Raw genomic sequence first — 26,752 nt, forward strand, 5'->3', positions numbered from 1 at the left:
TACCATAGGAACCGTGCCCCTTTGGAGGGGTGACTAAGACGATTCCTAGAGGAGGGGGCCACGTGAAATCACCTTCTCCCTTCTTACAACCTTTCTTGGCCATGCCCTCCGCCCCCTCCTCTTCCAGACGTGAAACTCCCAGAAGGAGAGCCTAGGAACTCGTCCTGGATACAAGTGGGAGGCGCTCCAGTTGGTGAGGAGGGGCCTAAGGGAAGGAAGAGCCCAGCGTTTCAGCCCCGGTAGAACTCCCACCTCCGGGAGCGCTGGGCACCTCGCAAAGGATACCGCCCCAGCCCGAGCTAGCTGGGGCGGCCCCGCGGCGGGGACGAGCCTCCGCCCCTCAGCCCCGCGGCGGGGACGCGTGCCTGACAGCTCGGGGAGGGGCCGGCGGAGGCGCGCGGCCTCCGGAAGCGCCTTTCCCGGAAGGTAGGGAGGCGGCGCCGGCCTCGGCGATGGCGGTTGGGCGGCGGCTTCGCTCTCTCTAGCCCGCAGAGCCGCGCCGCTGGAGGATGGCCTCGCTTGGACCAGCAGCTACGGGCGAGCAGGTCCCGGGGGCTGAAGCGGAGCTGGGCGCCGCGGGGCCGCCGCCGCCGTCGACTTCCTCTCTAGGGCCCCTGCTCCCCCTGAAGCGGGAGCCGCTCTACAACTGGCAGGCGACCAAGGCGTCGCTGAAGGAGCGTTTCGCCTTCCTCTTCAACTCGGAGCTCCTGAGCGATGTGCGCTTCGTGCTGGGCAAGGGCCGCGGCGGCGGCGGCGCTGCCGGGGGCCCGCAGCGCATCCCGGCCCACCGTTTCGTACTGGCGGCCGGCAGCGCCGTCTTCGACGCCATGTTCAACGGTCGCATGGCCACCACGTCGGCCGAGATCGAGCTGCCCGACGTGGAGCCCGCCGCCTTCCTGGCGCTGCTGAGGTGAGGGCGGCTGCCGGGCCCTGACTTTGGGCGAGGCTCTGCTTACCCCCCGGCCTCAGTTTTCTCCCGCGTCGGTGATGCTCGGGGAGGTCGAAACACATTGGTCAGCCCGGACGGCTGCCCGCCTGTCGTCAGGGTAAATACTAGTGTCTGGGGCCCAGGAGCGTGCGTTTTCCCGTTTCCAGTAGCGGGGTTTCACCCAGGGTAGGGAATTAGGGACGTGATGAGAACAGAGTTTGGGTCAGGTCGCCCTGATGGCCTATTTGCGACGTTTTAGGTTTTTGTTGGGCGAGAGGGGTAGTTGCGGAGTCTTGGAAGACCGATGACCTTTTAATTTTATTTTTTAATTCTTACTCCTTTTTCATTAATATTAGTTGTCATGATCCAGGAAAGTGAACATCTAAACAAGTACGTTTTGTTCTAGCTAGCTTGCATTCCTGCAGACAAGATTATGTTTGCTGAAAAAAACCTATCTTCCTATCTGTGTTAGAATTGGCTTTTTGATTATGTGAGGATAGAAGGTTGACTTCTGATTAATATTATTTAATGGAGGGAGCTAATAGTCTGGCATTATTAGCTGTTATTCACAAAAGTCCATTTAGGAAGGTGTAAGTATTGTTTTATACAGTTTTACTGAGACTGAGACTGAGGCCCAGAGAAGTCAAGTAACTTGACGGAGGTAACAGAGCCAGCCCATACCAGAGACCATGTGTGTTTCATTATGAGATGGTTTTAGCTGCCCGAATAGAATGTATTGTTAAAACAAAGGTCTTGAATGGTACTGAGGCATAACAGGTAGGTCAGGGAACAGATAAGTTCTCCACAAAGGCTCACAGCTCACTCAGGAAGATCAGTAGGAAATGGAATACAAAGTTAACAGGTAGAAAAGTAATACCAAAATCCCATTAAAAAATGAATAAAGGACAGGATAGATAATTTAGGGAAGAAAAAATACAATTGGCAGCCAGTGTTTAACCTCATTAGCAATTAAAGAAGTGCAAATTAAAAGTATAGTACTTTTCCTATCCTCACAAACCCTCCAGTTTTTGTTTTTTGGTTTTTTTGGTGAAGATAACATCTGGCAAGCCCTTTCCGGCAAAGGTGGTAGGAAAACAGTTTGGCATTGTAGATTGTTTTCCCCTCAGGTAGGAAGTATTCAAGTACTGAAAATGTTCCACACAACAATATTGCAGGACTATTTATAGTAGTGAGGAAGTAGTGTAGCAGAGGGAGTGGTTTTAACAGTGATAGGTCCATCTGATGGCATGTGGTGCAGCTGCTAAGGAGGGCACTGAAACCCACTCCAGTATTCTTGCCTGGAGAATCCCATGCACAGAGGAGTTTGGCGGGCTGTGGTCCATAGGGTTGCAAAGAGTTGACTGAAGTGACTTAGCAGGAGTGCAGCTACTAAGTATGATAGTCGTGAAGACTAGATAATAACATTATTGTTAAAAGAAAAATGTATAATTAGCATTTGAAACTGCTCACAGTAATTAAAAACTGAGAAAAGAAACAGCAAAGATATACTTAGAGAAAGGGAGAGAGGAAATATACTGAAATGCTAACCAAAGTTGGGTTGGAGTGGCAAGATGGTGTTGACTTGTTTTTCATTTGTTTCTCATATGTTTTGTAATTTAGTTCAATTACATTTGTAAAAGGGAAAAAAACAACTCAAAAGCTAATATCTAGATCATATTAGGATTTGGTTTGAAGTTGCCTGGGAGCATTGGTTCTACTTCTTTAGATTTTCTCAATTAGAAGTATTTTTTCAATAAATTGTTGGTTCACCTTCATTGTAATCACCTGTTAAATTCTTAATTCTCTTCCTCCCTCCTTACAATATTGTAATGTTTGCCAGTGGGACCTTGAGAGCATATTTAATACTCTCCCTGAATCTGATATTGGCTACGTTTGAGAGCCACTGATCTAAATATTGTTGGGTAGCTTTTTCTCTTAAAAAAATACAGAGATTACTAGGATAAGAATGTAGAGAGAAAATGCTGGTTTCATATTTTCACTGAAACTGTTAATCAGTCTGTTGTTTCCCACGAATAGAAAATAAGTGAATTCATCTGAGTCCTTGAAATTTTTCTAGTTTCAGTGTGGTCATGATACTTATGCTTCTTCAGGCTCTAGTCATTGTTTTATTCTGAAAGTGTTCTCTGGACTGATTTTTAAACTTAGGTTATTGACTGGTTGTAAAGCAAAGATGCTGTATTTACCTGTTATTGTGTGACAAAAAGATGCCTCATGGTACTTGCTGAGCTTGAAAAGCAGGTTAGCTTGAGCATACTTTTATGTTTACAACTTAAATTAAACATTATTTAAAGGCTTTTGAACTTGAGTTTGAAGCACTTTAAGAAACTGCTCATTTTGACCTGCCAGACCTTTAAGTGATGTTCTTAGTTGTTCATTTGAGAAACACTGCCTTCCTTGTACTGTTTTAGATATTGGATACAGCAGTGAACAAGAGGAAGTCCCTGCCCTCACAGAGTTAGTCATCTAGTAGGGAGAAACAAAGACAAAATGTCAAGTACAAATAAGTGTTTTAAGGAAAGATGATCAACCTGTGGGAGAAGGACTATTCATAGCAAGGAAAAACGTGTTTAAGGCCCAAAATTTCTCCTGTTAGACAAACTGCAAGAGTAAACCAGTGTGATCTGAACAGATAGAATAAGGGGAAAAGTGGCAGAAGATGAGGTCAACAAGATAGGCTGGCCAGGATTGTGCAGAGCTGTAGAGCCCATGGAAGGACTTGGATTCCCCGTATATGGTGGGAATCCTTTGAAGGGTTTTGAACAGGGAGTTGATAGGAAAAGTGAAAGTATTAGTCACCAGTAGTGTCCCATTCTTTGTGGCCCCACCAGGACTGCATAGCCCGCCAGGCTTGTCTGTTCATGGAATCGGGTTGCTGTGATCTGGTTTAAAAACTCCTTCTGGCAGTTGTTTGGAGATTAGACTGTGGAAGAAGTAAAAGGAGCAGGTGACAGCTGTTCCACAGGTTCTGTCTTTAGCTGTTGTCTTCCTTTCTCCCATTAACCTATGGTACTAGGTACTACCCTAGTGGTACCGTGAAACTTCTACTCAACCCAAACCCAGTTTCAAACTGGACAATCCCCAAAAAAAAGTGTCTATTTAGTACACATGCAGATGGACTGTCAACAATAAAAATAAACACAGAATGAGTGCTTACCATGTTCTCCTTACTGTTGTTCCTGAGCACCTTGTGTGAACCCAAATTTCAGAACAGTCTTTCAGGCAGGCACACTTCATATGTCCTGTCTCAGGCAGCTTTTGTCATAATAATGCTATAAAGCACCCCAAAACTCAGGAGCTTAGAAAAACAATCGTGTATTCTTCCTCTGAATATTCTTGTTATGTGGGTCAGTTGGGGGTGACTCAGGTGGGCTTGGCTCTAGGCTATAGTTTGGTTCCATTATACTCCATTTGTTTCTCATCCTGTTTGGACCAATCTTGAAGGTTCTACTCAATTATCTTAATTTTTTTTGACATTGCTTTAAACAGATCACACTGCCTTTAGACTCAGCTCTCTTCATTCTTCATGCTGTTAACAAAGGTATCTCTCTGATATCTAGACATTATCACAGGACTCCCCTGAATCTCTTAATGACTTCTTTTTGCGTATGGGATGCATTTAAACATTTTAGCCGATATACAAGACCTTTATGATTTGATATCTCTTCCTCTTCCTCTCCATCTACTGAATACCCCAGTTCTGCTGATGGTCTTTTTCTTATTTTAATACTTGCCTTCTAATGCCTCCTTGCCTTTGTACTTCTTTGTCTGCCTAGAAGGTTTACACACTTAATTATTACTCTTCAGGTATACTTGAGGCTTTATCTCTTTATGAAACATCACTGCCGGCAGATTTGCGCTCTGCTTCTTGTAATGTCTTGTATCTAGTTTTTTATCTGTTGCTGTAGAACAAGCCACTCCAACACTTAGTGGCTTAAACATAGTCTTATCTTTCACAGCTGTGTGAGAGGTTCTTCTAGCATATTCTTCAGGTCTTCCATGCAATCAGAGTCTGATAGCAGTTGGGGCAAGGGTCATCTGGAGGTTTGATTCAGATTATGGTTTGGCTGAGCGTTTCTTTCTCCAAGGCTCCTCCAGCTGATCTTTGCAAGGTTAGCCTGACTTCCTGGCAAGCAGCAGGCCATGGCTCTTGAAAGCACAAAAGTAGGAGCTTCTGCATCCTCAGAGTTTAGGCCCAGGTTGGCGTAGTGTTACTTCTGCCATGTTCATTTGATTAAAGGGAATCAAACTGGGCGAGCCCACATTCATTATGGGACAGCTTTGTGTAAAGGTCTGGATCATAGAAAACATGATTTATTGGGGCCATCTTTAGAGATTAGTTATCAAATCATGCCTAATATATAATGCTGTTATAATTATGACATTACTTTTTAGTCATTTTATTACCAAACCATGAGCTTTTTATGGGCAGTGTTGTCTGTCTGTATTTCTAGGACCTGTCTATTATTATATGACCCTCAGTAAGTGTTTTTGAGTAAAATGAATGAATCAGTAGTGACACAGTTTCTTGTACATCATCTTATGATTTTTTTAAATTTACAATGAAGTTTTTACCTTAGTCGTTTAATTTTTTAGTTGGATTAAATGTAACCTAAGTTTTATATTTTGGAAAGCCATTCATCTTCAGGAAAAAATCAGAAATAGTTTGATGACCTGTAATTATTTCTCTGTGCTCTTGTTCTTAGATGTAGTTTATTAGGAACGTTAATTTTAAAATGCAAAGTACTGTGGTAATATTGTGTTTAATTTTAAGTTATAATTTGTAAATATTGGCTTACAGAGTGTTTTTGAATTGCATCAGTGTTAGTAATTAAATAAAATGTGGGGAAAACATATATGTAAAATATGAATCAAGGTGATTCTTGGATTTTTAAGTAGTCTTTTTTCTTACTAGAAATGAAAATGGTTTCCCTATCAATAGCTAGAAACTTGTACTGAGCTGTGTAGTTGGCTAACGTGTATTTATTAAATCTTTGCCAGATGCCCAAACTGAGCCTGGTGCTGTAGGAAAGATATGGGAAAAAATATAAGAAACAGAGAGTTCTCTTTCTTACAGTTTATAGTCTGGTATTTATAACTTGCATTGCTCCAAAAACAATTTAAAATGTCTAACAAGAAACACAGAGGTAAGAAATAAAGCAGTCAAGATGAAGCTAATATAAAAATGCATGCTATACTTACCATACAGACTTAATTTTGATCATTTTAGCAACTATTACAAAACAGGAAAGCTGACCAGAGAGTTACAATTCAGTGTTTGTCAGATTAAAAACTGGCCAACTGCTTAAGAGATGCACAACTCTTATCTGATAATAAGATCAGTTAAAAAAAATTCCTGAGGCTGTCCTATCATAAAAACAACATTACTGAGATGAATAATGTCCTTAATCTACGTCTTTAGATATAAATATATACATGTTTCTTAAATATATTCAAGCCAAAGGTATATTACCAAGGTTTAGTTTCAGTTCAGTTTAGTCACTCAGTCACATCCGACTCTTTGCAACCCCATGAACTGCAGCACTCCAGGCTTCCCTGTCCATCACCAGTTCCCGGAGTTTACCCAAACTCATGTCCATTGAGTCGGTGATACTATCCAACCATCTCATCCTCTGTCGTCCCCTTCTCCTCCCACCTTCAATGTTTCCCAGCATCAGAGTCTTTTCCAGTGAGTCAGTTCTTTGCATCAGGTGGCCAAAGTATTGGAGCTTCAGCTTCATCATCAGTCCTTCCAATGAATGTTCAGGACTAATCTCCTTTAGGATGGACTGGTTGGATCTCCTTGCAGTTCAAGGGACTCTCAAGAGTTTTCACTACCACAGTTCAAAAGCATCAATTCTTCAGCACTCAGCTTTCTTTATAGTCCAATTTTTTTTTAATAGTCCAATTTTAACATCCTTACATGACTGCTGGAAAAACCATAGCTTTGACTAGATAGACCTTTGTTGGCAAAGTAATGTGTCTGCTTTTTAATATGCTATCTAGGTTGGTCATAGTTTTTCCTCCAAGGAGCAAACATCTTTTAATTTCATGGCTACAGTCACCATCTGCAGTGATTTTGAAGCCCCCCAAAATAAAAGTCTCTCACTGTTTCCCTGTCTATTTCCCATGAAGTGATGGGACCAGATGCCATGATCTTAGTATTCTGAATGTTGAATTTTAAGCCAACTTTTCCACTCTGCTCTTTCATTTTCATCAAGCTCTTTAGTTCTTCACTTTCTGCCATAAGGGTGGTGTCACCTGCATATCTGAGGTTATTGATATTTCTCCCAGCAATCTTGATTCCAGCTGTGCTTCATCCAGCCCGGCATTTTGCATGACGTACTCTGCATATAAGTAAAATAAGCAGGATGATAGTATACAGCCTTGATGTATTCCTTTCCTGATTTGGAACCAGTCTGTTGCTCCATGTCCGTTTCTAACCGTTGCTTCTTGACCTGCATACAGATTTCTCAGGAGGCAGGTAAGGTGGTCTGGTGCTCCCATCTCTTGAAGAATTTTCTGCACTTTGTTGTGATCCACACAGAGGTTTTGGCAGAGTCAATAATGCAGAAGTAGATGTTTTTCTGGAACTCTCTTGCTTTTTCGATGATCCAGTGGATGTTGGCAATTTGATCTCTGGTTCCTCTGCCTTGTCTAAATCCAGCTTGAACGTCTGGAAGTTCATTTCACGGTTCACGTACTGCTGAAGCCTGGCTTGGAGAATTTTGAGCATTACTTTGCTGGCATATGAGATGAGTGCCATTGTGTGGTATTGTGAGCATTCTTTGGAATTGGAATGAAAACAGACCTTTGGTAGTCCTGTGGCCACTGCTGAGTTTTCCAAATTTGGCATATTGAGTGCAGCACTTTCACAGCATCATCTTTTAGGATTTGAAATAGCTCAACTGGAATTCCATCACCTTCACTAGCTTTATTCGTAGTGATGCTTCCTAAGGCCCACTTGACTGCATTCCAGGATGTCTGACTTTAGGTGAGTGATCACACCATTGTGGTTATCTGGGTCATGAAAGGCAATTTGAATGGAGTTGTGGGCCATATGTTAGTGACTCAGTCGTGTCCGATTCTGTGCAACCTTGTGGACTGCAGTCCACCAGGCTCCTCTGTCTATGGGATTTTCCAGGCAAGAATACTGAAATGCCTTGCCATTCCCTTCTCCAGGGAATCTTCCCGACCTCGGGATCAAACCCAGATCTCTTGCATTGCAGGCAGGTTGTTTACCACTGAGCCACCAGGGAAGCCCTGTGGGCCATATAATATAGTCTAAAAACACAATTCTTTGGTTCCTGGAATGTTCTTCCTACCCTCTTTTCATGTTTTGGATCTCGAGTAGAAGTTCTTGTGGGAACCTTTTCCAGCTTTTTTTGTCAGGGACCCCAATTATAGATTGTTACAGAACCATGTACTTCAATTTTGTGGAACTGGTTTCCTTAAGCTAGAATCTATTCAGACAATGGTAATAAAGGTCCCTCATCTCAGCTTTATAGTTTATAACTAGTAATTTTTGCCTGAAAACAAACTAAGACAGATATGAAGACTTCTTCCGATCTCTCCCTTAAAAACTTAAATCAGTTTCTCGTTTAAGAAGGGAATTGAGCATGTTGTTAGCCTTCTGTCTGTTCCAGTTAAAATGACTATAGAGAAATACAAAAGCAATCAATCCATTACAGTGAAGACAAAAAAGGGAGAAAGGTTGGAAGTCATTGTAGAAAAGGGACAAGGCAGGTGGAAGTGTGTTGATAATAAAGTGGAGTGGCTGGAGCCCAGAATCCAGAGAAGAAGGAGCTGTGGTGGAGGTGGGGGCTGTCTTTCCTGGCTGAGCCCCAGCATCGCTCTAAGTTGAGAGCTGGTGGTGAGCAAGGTGAAATGAGGTCATCCCCTCAACCAACTCTTGTATACTAACCATCACACACCACCACCCACCCCCTGCCCCGGCACCCCCCTCCACAATAGCTGACAGACTCCTCTTTACATAAACTAGACAAACCACCTGGGGAGAACTTGGATGCTGGCTTATCTTAGGGAATTCAGAATAATGGCATTGAAAGGGGTGGAGGAGGTGTGGTATCTAACCTAAAGGCTGCTTTCCCACTCTCAGGTAAGGAGTCAATCAACAAGCCTCCCACATACACAGCTCCCCACCCACCTCTCCATTTTGGAGAAGGTTTTAGCTGGAAAGCAATCCTACTTACACAACAGCAAAGAAAACACGCCAGCTACTGGAATGGTCACTGGAGGTAATCATTAAACTTTTGACGTATGAGGAAAATTAGAATATGAATAATAAAGACCAAGAACAAGCTGGTCCTCGAGGAAGTAGGTAATTCAGGGAACAGAAAGGAACTTTTAAAACTTGGAGACTGAGAACATTTTTTGCATCCATGAAAATGAGACATGGTACTGTGGAGTTTAAAAAAAAATAAGAAGAAGAAGCAAGAATTCTTAGAAATTTAACTGTGTGACTGCTGGGGGGGAAATAGAAGGGCTGGAACACTTGAAATCTTGTGAAATACAGAGGGAAATAGAGATAAAAAATGAAGCAGTATAAAAAATAGCTAACGTTTACTAAGTATTTGTGTGTATTTTAACTGATACTAATAGATGGGAAAACAGTGGAAGCATTGTCAGACTTTATTTTTTGGGGCTCCAAAATCACTGCAGATGGTAATTGCAGCCATGAAATTAAAAGATGCTTACTCCTTGGAAGGGAAGTTATGACCAACCTAGATAGCATATTAAAAAGCAAAGACATTACTTTGCCAACAAATGTCCGTCTAGTCAAGGCTATGGTTTCTCCAGTGGTCATGTATAGATGTGAGAGCTGGACTGTGAAGAAAGCTGAGCGCTGAAAAATTGATGCTTTTGAACTGTGGTGTTGGAGAAGACTCTTGAGAGTCCCTTGAACTGCAAGGAGATCCAACCAGTCCATCCTAAGGGAGCTCAGTCCTGGATGTTCATTGGAAGGACTGATGTTGAAGCTGCAACTCCAGTACTTTGGCTACCATTTGAAAAGACCCTGATGCTGGGAAAGATTGAGAGGAGGAGGAGAAGGGGACGACAGAGGATGCGATGGCTGGATAGCATCACTGACTCGATGGACATGAGTTTGAGTAAATTCCAGGAGTTGGTGATGGACAGGGAGGCCTGGCGTACTGCGATTCATGGGGTCGCAAAGAGTCAGACACAACTGAGTGACTGAACTGACTGACTGACTGAATCCTCACCGGAACATTATGAAGAAGATACTGTTGTTCACATTTCTTAACAGAGAGGAGCACAATTGATAACTTGTTTAAAGTCATGTAGCTAGCAAGTGATGGAACAGATTGAAACTCAAGCGATCTCTTCTTGAGTCCAGGCAAATTAAGAGAGCTCCCACCTGACTGGACTGAGAGTCTAACACTGAAAGCAGTCAGAAGCCCAGAAATGGTGTGTTATGGTAGACAGCTCTTGTGTTTCTTCAGCCTGTTTCCCCATCTTTAAAATGCAGATAGCAGCACCTCCCCTCCTGTGGGAGGATTAAATGAATTGGCATCTGTCACATGATAGAGACTCAACAAATGCTAATTTTCCCTCTTTTTTTATTCATCCCCCTACCCCTGACTATAAGAGACATAAGTTTTTTTTAATTCCGTGCACTCATCACTAAATGGCATGTACCGTTAAGTGAGTATTATGAGGGTGATATAGATGGCTGGCTTGAAAGGTTTTGGAAAAATGTTTGAAAACAGTGTAATCTTGAAAAACAGCAGCCTTCACTTTTGTACCTGAATTGTAAGGGAGTTGCTCAATTGTGTCCGACTCTGTGAGCCGATGGAATGTAGCCCACCAGGCTTCTCTGTCCATGGGATTCTCCAGGCAAGAATACTGGAGTGGGTAACCATTCCCTTCTCCAGGGGATCTTCCCAACCTAGGGATCAAACCCAGGTCTCCTGCATTGCAGACAGATTCTTTACCATCTGAGCCACCAGGGAAGGATGGGAGTGAACAGCTTCCACTGGAAGTAGTTGTAAGGATAATGATCTTATTGGATGCATGCCAGCATTTGGTTAAAGTGGGAAGTTGAGGGATGTAACCAGCTAGAATTTGATCTTGGGCGGTGATTCTGGCCACCAGAATAGAGAAATTGAAAAGCAGAGGGAAGGGATGTGAACTAGAACCTCCTTTCCTCATTCACTCTGTAGTGTTCTGAAAGATATTCATGGGCTTTCAAGTGTTCTAACTCTTAATTCATATTGCTAAAATAAAATACTTGTTCTCAATGCCTTATTTCTCCAGCACCCTCAGCTGCTCTGAATGTAACTGAGAATTGGGCAGTAAGCGCAAGAGTCTCTGAGGAACTGCAGAGGAACTAAAATGAATATGCAGTAGCTTCAGTATAATTCAGCAGGCACTGCTTAGGTCTTCTCTGAGATTCTTATCCTCTATGTGCACTTCTAGGAATCTGATTTATCTAGTAACAGGTAGAATCAGCTCCTGAGGTGGTGGGTAAGGTGGTATTGGTTTGATAGTATTTCGAGAGAAAATTGGACCTTTATACCCAAAAGCACATAGCATTATGGGGTCATTTGAGATATCATTAAACAGTTTTATTCTTCTGAACCCCCATACTCTAGTCTTTGGTCATAATGCTAATTCTGGGATAATAAGGAAAGGTTAAAAGATGCCCAGAATAAGAAGACACCATCATCAGGAAATAAATGAATGTTTTGACATTTAGAGATGTGAACTTAAGCTGTCTGTAAGTTTGCTTAAGTGAACACTTTTTGATGAAGAAGAGAGAAAGCTGCTATGGAATGCTAAAAAGCCTTTAAAAATTTGGCTTCAAGACTTAAAGACCTAACTAGTCTTCTCTATAAATGGAGACTGCCTACCTCTCAAGATTGATTCAGAATAAAATCAGGTGATGTATGTGCAAATAAAATAACCCTGGCAAGTCTGATGTGCTTTTCAAGTTATGTTTCACTTTGTTCATTATCTTTTCAAATATTCCTCAGAGACTTAACTCCAATGGATTGCTTGTCTAAAACCCTCCTGACTATCTCTGCAATTTCCACTTGCTTCCCAGATTTCTATATTCAGATGAAGTTCAAATCGGCCCTGAAACAGTTATGACCACTCTTTATACGGCTAAGAAGTACGCAGTCCCAGCCTTGGAAGCGCATTGTGTGGAATTTCTTACCAAACATCTCAGGGCAGATAATGCCTTTATGTTACTTACTCAGGTAAGTTGATGTAGCTAAGGTATGTATCTTTTAACTTTAAAAATGGGGTTTAACTGTATATGAATGTTTAATATTTCCTGGAGAATTAGTCCGAGATCATTATTTTAAAGCATGTGAAATCTTCTGATTTCATTGAGGGAAATATATCAGGTTCATATGATTTTAGAATAGAAAAATAAATTAGAGTTAATGTATCATAGGTGAAGAAACTGAAGAAAGTAGTAGTCACTCAGTTGTGTCCAACTTTTTGAGACCCCACGGACTGTAGCCCATCAGGCTCCTCTTTCCATGGAATTCTCCAGGCAAGGATCCTGGAGTGGGTTGCCATTCCCTTCTGCAGGGGATCTTCCTAACCCAAGGATCAAACCCAGGTCTCAGGCATTGCAGGCATTGCAGGCAGGTTCTTTACCATCTGAGCCAAGCCTTATGTAAATAGGGTGTTTCATCTCTGTAAAGTTATATAGCTCTTTAGGATTGGAGTTGAGATTAGTGTCCAGTGTTGTTTCTGCTGTGATTGAGAGTATGAGAGTATGAAGCCTTCTGGACCTTAGTGCTCTATTTTTGTTGGATCTGAAATTTTAACACTGAGTATTTCAAGTCCAGAGCAGTTGTAAGATTTATTGTATTCTGTCAGCTTGGTGACCCACTTCTGGAGGGTTTAGAATTTATTTTTATTTTTGTACACCAAAAACATTTTATATTGGGGTATAGCCAATTAACAGTGTTGTGATACTTTCAGGTGAACAGTGGAGGGACTCGGCTGTAGGATGTACACGTATACATTTTCCCCAAACTCCCCTCCCATCCACATTGGCACATAACATTGAGCAGAGTTCCATGTGCTATATAATAGGATTTTGTTGGTTATCCATTTTTAATATAGCAGTGTGTACATGCCTTTTCCAAAGTCCTTAACTGTACCCCACCCCCCCACCCCCCACTGGCAACCATGAGTTCAGGTTCTAAATCTTTCTGTGAGTCTTTCTGTTTTGAAAGTAAGTTCATTTGTATCTTTTCTTTTTTGATTCTACATGTAAGGGATGTCCTATGATATTTTGGAGACGTTCAAATTTAAGAATATTCTTTCTTAATCCTGAGCTAGTCTGTAACTCAGTGGCAGGGGGTGAATTGTGTCCCCAGAATTCACATGTTGAAATTTTAATCCCCAGGACCCTCAGAATGTGACCTTACTTGGAGATAGAGTCTTGGAGAGGTGAGAGAGTTAAAATGAGAGGGGGGGAATGTCTAAGCTGATAATATGTAATCCTGCTGAATATTGGTAGTGGAAATAATCATGGATATTCCTTAGCTTAACCCTCTCATTTTCCAAATGAAAAAACTAAAACCTGGCTAGTTAACTACCTGCCCAAAGTGTCACAACAGGTTGGGTGGAGTCACACTTGTTTCCCATTGTTCGTCCATTCTGTCACATCACAAATGATTGATGATACTTTTTCTTTTTTAATCTCTGGTCATTGAGTATTTATAGTTACAGAAGAAAGAACATGCTGATGTCACCTCTTCTTGGACATAATCACAGAACTCCATGTCTGTGTGTATTGTATGCCAGACACAGACTATTCCATTTGTATATATTATCACATTTACTCCTTCTTTAAGCTGTAATGTTATTTATTATTATCCTCCTTTCAAAGATGAAATGGAAGCTTAATGAGGTAAATATCTTACGTAATGTAAGATAGTAAGTGGTAAAAGGGCTCAACCTTAAATCAGTAGAGTATGGTGATATTGATAGTAGCTGCAAAATGTATTGAGTGACTTAGTGCCAGGTCCCATTCTAAATACTTTGTATGCATTAATTCATTTAATCTTTACAATAACTTCAGGAGTTGTAGCTATCCTTGGTGAAGATTTTCTTATCATCCCCTTTTTATATAGAAGCACAGAGAGGTGAAATAACTCAATAAAGATTGTATAACTAACAAGTGATATTTTTTTTTTCCCTTTTCTGAACTTGTGATGAAAATCTAATAAATAAGTTGATAATCATGATTCTTTGTTGTGTGAAGAATTTTGTTGTGTGTGAAAAGGGTCACTTAACTACTTTCATTTTTTTTAATTCAGTCATAAAGTTTAGAAACCAGTAGGACTTTCCTAACTGTCCAGTGGTTAAGATGCCGAGCTTCATCCCTGGTTGGGAAACTAGGATTCCATGTGCTACACGATGTGACCAAAAAAAGAAAAATTAGAAGCCAATAAATTAAACTTTGACAGTGAAAATCCACTTTATAGTTCAGTAAGCCAAAGTCAGCTGTATACTCTTGCTCAACATACTTTCTTTTGCTTACCATTAAGTCTCTGGGATTCATTCCTTTTGTTGTAGATCTACACACAGCAATATGGGCCTGAAAGTCTGCATTTCTAACAGACTTTCAGATGATGCTGGTGCTTCTGAACCACATTTTGAGTAGCAAGGCTTAACATATGTCACTGAGGAAAAAAGGAACTTTTCAGTGCTTTGTTGGTCTAAGAACTCACCATCAATCCAGATTTTTCTTTAGTGGGGTCATGTGAATTATCTCATGAATTGTCATGTGAATGTCTTGTTCCTGCCAAGTGAATCATTTGAACTGAGCATGTTCATTTACTTGAGAGGACCTATGCCAGCATCCCTCTAAAACAAAGAACCAGTGTGCTGTCCCAGCATGGATTACACAAGGAAAACACTCTGGGGCAATACAGTCATTAAAAATAGTGTCACATTCAAATTTAGAGAAAATTAATTTTACTCCTAAGTAGTAGCAGTAGATTCCCAGGCAAATATGATATCCTATTGAATGACTGAAAATACTGCTACTCTGAATAAAATAACTTACCAAAAATTATTTTTCCTAAAAGTAAAATAATCCATTTTTCTGCATAAATACTAACTCAGCTATAAACACTGAGTTGGCCAGCTAAAATATCTGCCAACATTAGAATTTTACTTACTTTTAAACTTGTTTTTTTTAATTATAATGTACATCCTGATAAAGCACATGTTATAAGTTTGACTTCTGACTTCTTAAAGCTCAGCTTTGGTGAAATCATCTATCAGTTGAGTCTTGACCAACATGGCCCTGAACTTAGTGGGTCCACTTATACATGTAATTTTTTCGGTAGTAAATAGTACATGATTTGTGGTTGATTAAATCCGTGGATATGGGAGAACTTCAGATGCAAAGGTCCAACTGTAAGTTGTGTGTGGATTTTCAACTGCACAGAGGTCAATGCCCCCAACCTGCAAGTTGTTCAAGGGTCAGCTGTATACTCTTTTGCTCAACATATACAGTACTTCCTTATGCCTACCATTAAGTTTGTGGGATTCATTCCTGTTGCTGTGTGTAGTTGTAGATCTTTCATTCTCATTGTATAATCTATCATGTGAATTTACTTGCTTGCTTTTCTGTTGTTAGGCCTGGTTTTTGCTTAGGTTCCCAGAACTTAATGCTCTAAAACTTTTGTACTTTATTCTCTTCCCCCCAGTCAAACAGGAAATGGGGGGGAAAATCTGTTTGTTCTGGTATGCTTAACAATTGATATTATCATTTAGTGAAAAGATCCTAAGACTGGGATTTAAGGGCTGGCTTCTCCTGTGGCTCAGCCGGTTAAGAATCCGCCTTCTATGCGGGCGACCTGGATTCAATCCCTGGGTTGGGAAGATCCCCTGGAGAAGAGAAAGGCTACCCACTCCAGTATTCTGGCCTGGAGAATTCCATGGACTGTATAGTCCATGGGGTCGCAAAGAGTCAGGCACAACTGAGCGATTTTCACTTTCCTTTTGGAACATAGCTGGCTAGAGTCAGTGCACCTCCCCGAGCCTCTCTTTTCTCATCTATATAATGGGAAGATGTCTGCCTTATCTACCTTAGAGTGTTTCATTAAGGATCAAAATATGTAATATATAAGTGCATATATATGCATATAAAAATAAAAATAACAGTTGTTAGTGGTAACTGAATTAATTGTTATCTTTTGGACATTTGTGCTTTTTCGCTTTTATTTCTGATTGTGGAATGAAAAGTTTTAAGCATATTATAATTTATTTTAAGTATGAGTTTTTATATAATTGGCAGTTATAACTGTTTACAGTGTTACTTTTGAATATGGACAGCCTGAAGTTAGAATAACTGTGAAAATAAAATAACTATCTTTTTATATGTTTAGGCTCGTTTATTTGATGAACCTCAGCTTGCTAGTCTTTGTCTAGACACAATAGACAAAAACACAATGGATGCAATAAGTGCAGAAGGGTTTACTGATATTGACATAGGTAAGTTCACTGTGAATTAAAATGTTACCTTTTAAGTACAGTAATGACTTAACCTAGTGAGCCTTGTTGGCAGAGGAGCTGTTTTTAAATCAGTGGTTTTTCCAGGTGATTTTTAAGTCTGCCTCTTTAAGAGTTTTGCTTTCTTTATTTTGCTGAAATAGTCCTAAAAGTCTTAACTACCTCATTGCCTTTTAAAAGATATCAGATCAAACAAATTTTCATGCTTACCATATGCATAGCATTATATTAGGGCTCTACAAGAAATACAAAGAAGGGTAAGATTTGATTTTTTTTTCTTTAGGAAACTGTCATCTATTTGGAGAATCAGGGAAGAAATATGTGAAAATTAAGATTAAGACATTATACAGAAAAGATGACATATGGCAAAATGTCTTTTCGCCTTTTCAGAATTAGATACATAGAAAATAATTACTATGCAAATCCAAAATGTGGAGAGAGCTCCTCATAATGGGATGTTAGGAGAATCTTGGCACAGGAAGTTCTCACATAGGCCTTAGGGAATGGATAGTATTTGAGTAATGAAGAGGGGAGGGTATTAGAGGCAGGTAGAACCACATGAAGAAAGCGTGTGTAGAGGATGGGCAGTGCAGGGCAAGTGAAATCCAGGGTGTGGGGGCCATGCAGTCACAGGCTCAGGAGCTTGAATTTTGTCATGTAGGGGAGCAGAAAGAGCGGATCCAGCCTGTAACTCTAAATATCATCATCATCTAGTAAGCCCAAAATATCTTTTATCTTATTCTGGGCTCCAAATTTGTGTAGCCAGCTATTTACTTGACATCTTCGTTTGGAGCTCTTATAGGCATTTCCAGTAGCACAGCTAAAAGAAAGTCATTGATTGTCCCATACCCCCCGTTATCTTTTCTGTTCCTTTCCAGTTTTTTTTTTTTTTTTTTTAGCTCTTCCTTAATGGCACCACCATGCATAACTAAAAACCTAGAAGTTATTTTTAACTATCCTTTCTCATACCCCACATGCAGTTTATCAGCATATGTTCTCTGCTCTCCAGTCAAAATGTATGCTGGGGGAATTGCTGGTGATCCAGTGGCTAGGAGTTGGTGCTTTCATTGCTGGGCCCAGGTTCGGTCCCTGGTTGGAGAACTAAAATATGACAAGCTGTATGGTGCAGCCCACCCCCCACCCCCCTAAAAATAGTATCCTGAGTTATGACTATGTCTTACTTTGCCTGTTGCTCCCACCTGGTCTGAGTCACTGTTCTCATTCACCTGGATAAGCTTTGTGCGCTCCTGTTGTCTCCCTGCTGCCACTCACTCTTTTTTTTTTTTTTTACTTTATTTTAATTTTTTATTGGACTATAATTTACAATGTTGTATTGGTTTCTACCATATGACATTGTGAATCAGCTATCTCTGTGTGTGTGTGTGTGTGTGTGTGTGTGTGTGTGTGTGTACCATCCCTCTTGTGCCTCCCCCCTGTCCCACCCCTTTAGGTCATCACAGAGCACCTAGCTGTGCTCCCTGGGCGATACAGCATCTTCCCATTGGCTGTCTGTTTTGCATATGATAAGGTGTATATTTCAGTGCTACTCTTTCTTTTTTTTTTTAATATTTATTTACTTGTTTATTCATTTGATTGCCTCGGGTCTTAACTGTGGTATGTGGGACCTACTTCCCTGACCAGGGATCGAACCTTGGCCCCCTGCACTGGGAGCACGGAATCTTAGCCACTGGACCACCAGGGAAGTCCCCTCAATGCTACTCTTTCAATTCATCCCACCCTCTCCTTCCCCTATTGTGTCCACAATTCCGTTCTTCACATCTGTCTCTATTCCTGCCCTGTAGATAGGTTCATTAATACCATTTTTCTATATTCCATATATATACATTAATGTATGAATATTTCTTTTTCTCTTTCTGACTTATTTCACTCTGTATAACAGGCTCTAGGTTCATCCATCTCAGATCAACTGACTCAAGTTTCTTCCTTTTTATGGCTGAGCAATATATTCCATTGTATATGTGTACTGCAACTTCTTTATCCATTCATCTGTCAGTGGGCATCTAGGTTGCATTCCGTGTCCTGACTCTTATAAATAGTGCTGCAGTGAACATTGGGGTACAGGTGTATTTCTGAATTATGATTTTCTTATGGTATATGCCCAGTAGTAGGATTGCTGGGTCATGTTGTTCAGTCGCTTAGTTGTGTCCAACTGTGACCCAATGAATTGCAGCACACTAGGCTTCCTGTCCCTCACTGTCTCTTGGAGTTTGCTCAGACTCATGTCCATTGAGTCAGTGATGCCATCCAACCACCTCATCCTCTGTCACCCCCTTTTCCTCCTGCCCTCCGTCTCTCCCAGTATCAGGGTCTTTTCCAATGAGTTGGCTCTTCACATCAAGTGGCCAAAGTATTGGAGCTTCAGCATCAGTTCTTCCAGGGTTGAATATTCAGGGTTGATTTTCTTTAGGATTGACTGGTTTGATCTCCTTGCTATTCAAGGGACTTTGAAGAATCTTCTCTAGCTGGGTCATATGGTAGTTTTATTCCTAGTTTTTAAAGGAATCTCCATACTGTTCTCCATAGTGGCTGTATCAATTTACATTCCCACCAGTAATGCATGAGTGTTCCCTTTTCTCCACACACTCTCCATCATTTATTGTTTGTAGATTTTTTGATGATGGTCATTCTGACCAGTGTGAGGTGATACCTCATTGTGGTTTTGATTTGCATTTGTCTAATAATGAGCAATGTTGAGCATCTTTTTGTGTGTTTGTTGGCCATCTGTATGTCTTCTTTGGTGAAATGTCTGTTGATATCTTCTTCCCATTTTTTGATTGGGTTGTTTGTGTTTCTGATATTGAGCTGCAAGAGCTGCTTAAAGTTGGGGGATTAATCCTCTGTCTGTTGCTTCATTTGCAGTTATTTTCTCCCATCCTGGGGGTTGTCTTCTCATCTTGTCCACTCACTCTTGCTTTCATCCTGTCCATTCTCTCCACAGCAGCAAATTGTATCACCTCCTTGGCTTCCAGTGTCTTCCCACTGCAATTAGAGTAAGATTCAAATCTCTTACAGAACTTACAAGATCCTACATGATTAGGCCTTTTATTAGGGTAGGCTACGCTTGGCCATGGTGCTGATAACAGATATACCTCAAAATGCAAACTCAACACATTTGCACAGATAAACCCCCCAAATGCATACTGACTCCAACACAAAGAAATTGATTTCACACTCACACAGCAGTCCAAGGCAGTATCCCTGGCCGGTGATTAGCTTTCTGCTACTTCCTATGGCTGAGTTATTATCTGTACCTTGATGACAGATGTGAAAACACCCACATTTTATGAGCTTTGGCCTTGAAATGGCACCCTCGTCTTGACTCTTACTTCACTGGACAGAATTCAGTCACCAGACCCCTTCTAGCTTCAGGGGAGGCAAGGAGATGCAGATGATTCACACCCCAGGAAGAAGAGAAAACAAGTTTTCTGAAGAGTCGGCAGTCATTACTTACCTCTCTCTCTCACCTGTCCCCTGCCATTCTGTTCCTCATTCTCTGTGTTCCATATACACTGGCCACAGTTACTTTGATTTTTTGAGCCTTTGTATTTGCTAGTCCTTTTGATTGGAATCCTTTTCCCCACTCTAAATCTTTGTATTATTGTTCAGTCACTCAGTCGTGTCTTACTCTGCAACCCCATGGACTGCAGCATGCCGGGCTTCCCTGTCCTTCACTATCTCCCAAAGTTTGCTCAGACTCATGTTCATTGAGTAAGTGATGCCATCCAACCATCTCATCCTCTCTCGACCCCTTCTCCTCATACCCTCAGTCTTTCCCAGCATTAGGGTCTTTTCTAATGACCCTTGGCTCTTCGAATCAGATGACCAAAGTATTGGAGCTTCTTTATATGGCTACCTCTTTTTAATCATTCAGATCTTTGGTTAAAGGTTACCTGAGATGTGCCATCTCACACCCACTTAAAGTAGATACCACATTCCCCTAAACAATCCCTGTTCCATTACTCAGATTTCTTTTTCTCTTAATGTGTATCACTCTCTGAATGTCTTGTCTGGGTCTTTGTTTCTGTATATGTTGTTTGTCGACCTTCCCCTTCTAGATTGTAAACTTCTTAAACTCTAAACTCTTTGTCTTGTTTACCACTGTACCTCCAACACTGAAAGCAGTAGAACACAATACGTGTTCAGTTAATATTTGTTAGATTAATTGGCTGTGTCTAGAATGTTGCCTTTCCTTCCCATCTTGGCTGGTTCTTACTCAGTCTTCATGTCTTGGCTCAGATTATAACTCTGCAGAGACTCCTTTCTTAAAAGTTGTTACCCTCCCCCTTCCATGAAATTTAATATATTCCTGTTTACAGTAACATCTCTGTCTTGGTTTGCTTGTCTGTTGCTTATTCCCATGGGAAGGATTTATACTCTCCCTACGTTACCCTGAAGGGCAGGCACTACATTAGGCTCCTCCCCAGCACCTGCACATTGTGTGCTCCTGAGTTTTTGTTGAGTTACTGGATGTTTGAGAGCCCTGAGCACTCCACCCATTGGCAAGGAAGCATGGCTCAATCCCAGTTTCTTTGCTTTGAAGGGGCGTCAGGTGCTCCACTTCAGTCCACTCTCATGTGAAATAATGCTGCCAACATCAGGGTGACTCACTCCAAGAAGCTGTTTTGTAAATTGCTTCTACATTAGTCATGCCATTGGGTCCTGGAAGTCTTGAAGTAGGCTCCTTGCACAGGATGAAAACCCCATAAATATTTGTTGATTAAATTTGACTCGCAGTGGTTTATATTAAACCCAGTATTGTATTATGTATATAAATATAATCTTATGTGCTTTCATGATCTTTATTAGGCTCTCAGCTGTCATTTCTTATTATAACACATCTGTCAATAGAAGACCTATGTGTTCTCACCTCATAGTCTAGTTTGCCTCAAGTGTATTTGTTAAGACTTGGGAATGAAAGAACAGTCTAGGAGCTGAGAGGAAGCAAGCCCTGGATTCAGGAGCTTTTTTCAATAGCTGTTTTACATTCTGGGGGCGCTTTTTCTCCTCTGGCGTTTGAATACATGCTCTAGAGGCATATGCTTTACCTTTTTACAAATAGTGAGATACTGTTTCTCTCACAGCATTCTGTCAAAGGAAAAAGATAATACATCCTTTGATAGAATAGAATCAATTTACATTACGCCAGGGGCAGTATAATGTGCCTTTTTTTTTTTTAAAGTCTTTAAGTTTCTGTGTTTATCTTTACTGCAGTTACTAGCATACAAGGTAGAGACATATATGCTGGAAGTTGTCTGTTTTTCTATTGAATGATTAAATATTATGGTAATGATGTCTTCCTAATTCTATAACTATTGAGGTATATTGATTTACATTCATTTTCTGGGTATTCCTGGGGCCTTAGTTTATACACATCTACTCAGCTATTAGAGAAGAAAAAAACTTGAGTTTTTAAAAATCAAAAGGTTATGCTTAACCTTTTCATTTTTAACATACTGTTGAGCCCCTTCTGTGTTCTAGGGACTGTGACGTCTTTGCTGGAATGATACTTGTGTTTGTTATTAAACCAATATTTGGTTCTGGTATGAATGTGTAGGCCACTGCAGAATAAAATTTTGTTTTTAACAAATTTTTCTGAGGTGTGTGTTTCTGGGCAATTTAATTGTATTTTAATGTTTTCATTGATTCCTTCAATATAGCATCCTCATTTTTATTGAAATTTAACTTAAAATACAGTTGTTAGATATTTTATAATAGCGCCTACTATATTGAGGTTCTTTAGAAAATAAGGTTCTCTAAGTAATTTTTCTGTACATCTTGAACAGTCTTTTTTTTTTTTTTTTTTTTTTAAAGAAACAAGGCTTTCATTTTGGCCATTTGAGAAAGATACCTAAAAAATGTTTAACTTTGCTTGTCCTTATTAAACAGTACATACTGACTATAATTTAGGATTCTTCTGGTTATTAGTACTCTTTATTATCAGTATCACACTGAAGCCGTTAGGTCTTTGAAGTTTTTTTTAACATCTCTTTCTCTTTGTGTAAAAGACTCGACACTGTCCTTTTCAAGTACTTCTGTCTACTTTTCAGAGTTTTCCTCTCTTCTTGTCCCTGTTAGATTGCAGCATGTCATCTCATGTTAATATGTTAGCCTCTAAAACCCTTTTCTCTGAACTTCCTGCTTCTGTAAGTCTACTGTAGCTTAAAAATAACTCAACCTATTTTAATTTTGCCCATGATAAGAGGAAAAGGATTCTGAGTGAGGGCCTGAGTTACGGTCATGACATTTATACTCAGATGTCAAATAGGGCTTCAAACTTAGTATGTCCAGAATTAAACTTCAGCCTCTCACCACTTCCTCTCCCCACCCCACTTCCGCATAGTTGCTCTCATCCCAGTTGGTGCCACTGTCAGCCCGCCATTGCTTACCATTAACCTGAGAGTTACCCTGGACTCAGGCTTCCTGTCATCCCTTTATCCAATCTGTTAGGAAGTCTCCTGTCTCCTTTCAGAATATGCCCTGAATCTTGTCATTTTTCACCACTTCTGCCTGGTCCAAGCCACCATCACCTCTCACCTGGAACCCGACAAGAACCTCCCTACTGATAGTGTTTCCACTCTTGCCTCTGTTACCATCTCTTTTCATCACAGCTTCCAGTGTGGTCCTTAGAGAGCATAAAATATCACAGCCCAATACCCTCCAGGGGTTCTCTTTTTCACTCAAAAGCCAAATGATCTGCAGGGTGCCTTAGGAATGCATCCTGCTTCCCCCATATTCTAGCTTCCTCACCTCCTACTTTCCCCTCTTGCTCACTCACTTCCCGCCACACTGGCCTCCTGATTCTTCCTCAGACACGTCAGGCACACCCTTGTTAAGAGACCCTTTGCACTGACTGGTCCTGGAGTGCTGTTTCTCGAGATGTCTATCTGGCCTACCAACCCTGACCCAAAGCCTCCTTCAGATCTTAGTTCAAATGAGGCCGATCCAAACCATCCTGTTTTAAGCCGCATTTCTGATTATTCCACTTACACTGTTTTTTTCCTACATTTATTATGTGACACATTATAACTTATGTTTATTTAATGTTTCCCCCATTAGAATGTAAGCTCATTGAAGGAAAGAATTTTTAAACCTTTTTGTTTAATGATGTATCCTTGGTGTCTAAAATAGTACCTGACACATTGTGAGGGGTTAATCAGAAATATTTGCTGAATGAATGAATTAACTGTAATCTGTAGACTCTATGAATTTGTTCATTACTGATTGGGAGCCTTTTTCTCTGACTTATTCTTATCCTGGATATTTGAGTTTGCTTGTAAATGGCATGAAATATATAAGGAGATACTGTATGTAGGCTTTCATATATGATAATAAGTTCAATATTAACCTTATTGTAATTTTTTAAAGAATTCTTTGCAGTTCCTTTAATAATTTAATATTTTGATATGTAGAACCTATAGCTTTAAGTAACCTATTTTTTATTGAGAGTTGAAATTTTAATATAAGCATATTTGTCATTATTTTGTTAAATAGCAAAATATTCCTAATTTGTCTTATTTTTGTAAATTACCTGTAGACACACTCTGTGCAGTTCTAGAAAGAGACACTCTTAGTATTAGAGAATGTCGACTTTTTGGAGCTGTTGTACGATGGGCAGAAGCAGAATGTCAAAGACAACAATTGCCTATGACCTTTGGAAACAAGCAGAAGGTTCTGGGGAAAGCACTGTCCTTGATCCGCTTCCCACTGATGACCATTGAGGAGTTTGCAGCAGGTAAGGCTATAACCTGTCCAAAATCTACTTGAAACTATTGCAGTGGGCAGTCAGTCTCCCTGTGCGAGGGAGAAAAACAAGCTATTTATGTATGTACATTTGTGTGTGTAATTTCCTCCAGTTCTCCAGATAGCCCTTGAAGATAATATTGTAGGTTATATACATACTTACATTTGAAAAGTTATATATTTTATATCATTTAAAAATATTATAGATACATAGAAGTTTAAGAATGGAACCTGGGAAAAAAAAACAAGAATGGAACCTGGGAGGGGTTAAGTACCTTACCCAGAGTTACAATGACAGATCTTTCTGACTCTTAGAGTTGATGCGTCTTAGTTCTATGACCAGTTCTTATTTCCCCTATCAACACTGAGTATATTCTGCTTCTAAGTCATGGCCAGTTTGATTTAAAAGAAAAAAATCTCATAATTGTTTACAGTTATATTTCTTTATGTTTATTGGACATTTGTATTTTTTTCTTAACATTCATGACTTTTATTCTATTGAGGTATTCAGGTTTTTCTTATTATGTTCCAGTATTCTCCCAAGTTGTTTTTTCCTGGTTGGAATCACTTGTTTTTTTCTTTCTGTAAATTGTTTTTGACATCTACATAGTAAATTGGATAAATACTGTGAACACACCTGTGTAACCACACATACCACTTTATAGTACATTATCATTTCCCTCCAGTCTCCATCATGCATGTCTCTCCTAGCCTTAGTAGTCTCCCAAAGGTGACTACTCTGGGGCTTCTATAAATGAGTTTTGTTTGTTTTTAAACTTACTATAAAGGAAGCCATGCATTCAGCATGTATTCTTTTGTGTGTGACTTCTTTCTCTTGACATTATGTCTGTTAGATTCTTCTACCTGGCTGTGTATGGCACAACCACACACTTTTCCATTGCTGCATAATCTATATGGATGAACCATGATTTCTTTATCCACTTTATTGTTGGACATTTGTGTTGTTTCTATATGGGACCATTGAGAACATTCTTATACCTGTGGCTTGGTGTCTATATGTGAACATTTCTATTGAGTATGAGCAGTACAGTTGCAAAGTTGCAGAGTGTACATATGTTAGCATTGGTAGATCCTACCAAACAGTGGCCCAAAGTAGTTGTAACAGTTCACAGTCAATACCAAACTTAGTCAAGAGTTCATTCCAGTTGACTCATATCCTCTCCATTATATGTATATAATCTGACAGAAGACTTGTATCCAGAATATGTTAGACACATATATAATGTGTGTATATACAGCTAATATCCCCCAGTCTGTGAACTGTCTTTTCATTATCTTAATGCTGTCTTTTTATAAATAGAAGATCTTAATTTTAATGAATTAATTTATCAATCTTTTTGTTTAAGGTGAATTTCTTCCTTAAGAAATTTTACCTGCCTCAAGGTGATAAAAGATATTCTCTTAGATTTTCTTCTAGAAAGTTTATTGTTTTACATTTAAGTTTTCAGTCTGTAATCCAGTTGGGTTTTTGTTTTTTGTGGTTTTTTTTTCCCACACGTGTGTGGTATGAGGTTAGGGGTCAAGATTCATTTTTTCCCCATGTGACTATACATTAAAAACTACTCTTGCCCCCATGCCAAGCAGTGCTAAAGTGAAAGTATTAGTTGCTCAGTCATGTCTGGCTCTTTGCAACCCCATGGACTTTAGCCTTCAAGGTTCCTCTGTCCATGGAATTTCCCAGGCAAGAATACTGGAGTGGGTTGCCATTTCCTCCTCCAGGGGATTTTCCTGACCGAGGGATCAAACCTGCGTCTCCCACATTGCAGGCTGATTCTTTGTCGTCTGAGCCAACAACAATGCTAGTGAAAGTGAAACTTGCTCAGTGTCTGACTCTTTGTGACCCCGTGGAATAATTTTCCAGGCCAGAATACTGGACTGGGTAGCCTTTCCCTTCTCCAGGGGATTTTCCCAACCCAGAGATCGAACCCAGGTCTCCTGCGTTGCAGGCGATTCTTCACCAACCAAGCTACAGCAGTGCTAACTTTTGTAAATCAACTCACTGTATATGAATGAATCTATTTCTGTAATGTTTTTCCACTCTGCTGTTTTATTGTTTATACTTGAACCAGATCTGTGGGGTTTTCATTTCTGTAGTTTTAAAGTGAATCTTGAAATCTGATAGTGAAAATCCTCTAGCTTTGTTCTTCTGGATTGTCCTGGCTATTCTTGGTCTTAAGTATTTTCATATAAATGTTTTAAGCAGCTTGTTAGTTTCCACCCCAAAAAAGTCATGGGTTTCTGATTGGAATTACATAGAATCCATTGATTGGTGTGGGGATAATTGATATTTTTATGATACTCTGTTTTCTAATCCATAAGCTTTAAGTCTTTAAAAATTTCTCTTAGTAGTATTAATATTTTAAGTTTTCTGGTAGCAGTCTTGCATATATTTTGGTAGGTTTATTCTGTACATATTTGACTTGCTAAATATTATTACAGTGATTGTTTTTTTAATTTTCATGTCCTAATTAATTGTTTCCCACTAGA

At 40.1% G+C, this 26,752-nt stretch overlaps 1 protein-coding gene across 1 annotated transcript in view; it reads left to right on the top strand.

The window, feature by feature from the left end:
- The first annotated feature begins 250 nt into the window (after positions 1-250).
- Positions 251-26,752, top strand: part of BTBD1 (BTB domain containing 1) — a 46,087-nt gene continuing 19,585 nt past the window's right edge. Inside the window, exons 1-4 of the mRNA XM_065906174.1 lie at positions 251-910; positions 12,036-12,192; positions 16,360-16,465; positions 24,039-24,236. Of these exons, the coding sequence (XP_065762246.1) occupies positions 510-910; positions 12,036-12,192; positions 16,360-16,465; positions 24,039-24,236 (862 nt within the window). The 5' untranslated portion in view covers positions 251-509. The remainder of the gene's footprint in view (positions 911-12,035; positions 12,193-16,359; positions 16,466-24,038; positions 24,237-26,752) is intronic.

This window comes from Muntiacus reevesi, chromosome 15 (assembly GCF_963930625.1).
Source record: "Muntiacus reevesi chromosome 15, mMunRee1.1, whole genome shotgun sequence".
In the NCBI taxonomy this organism is placed as follows: Eukaryota; Metazoa; Chordata; class Mammalia; order Artiodactyla; family Cervidae; genus Muntiacus; species Muntiacus reevesi.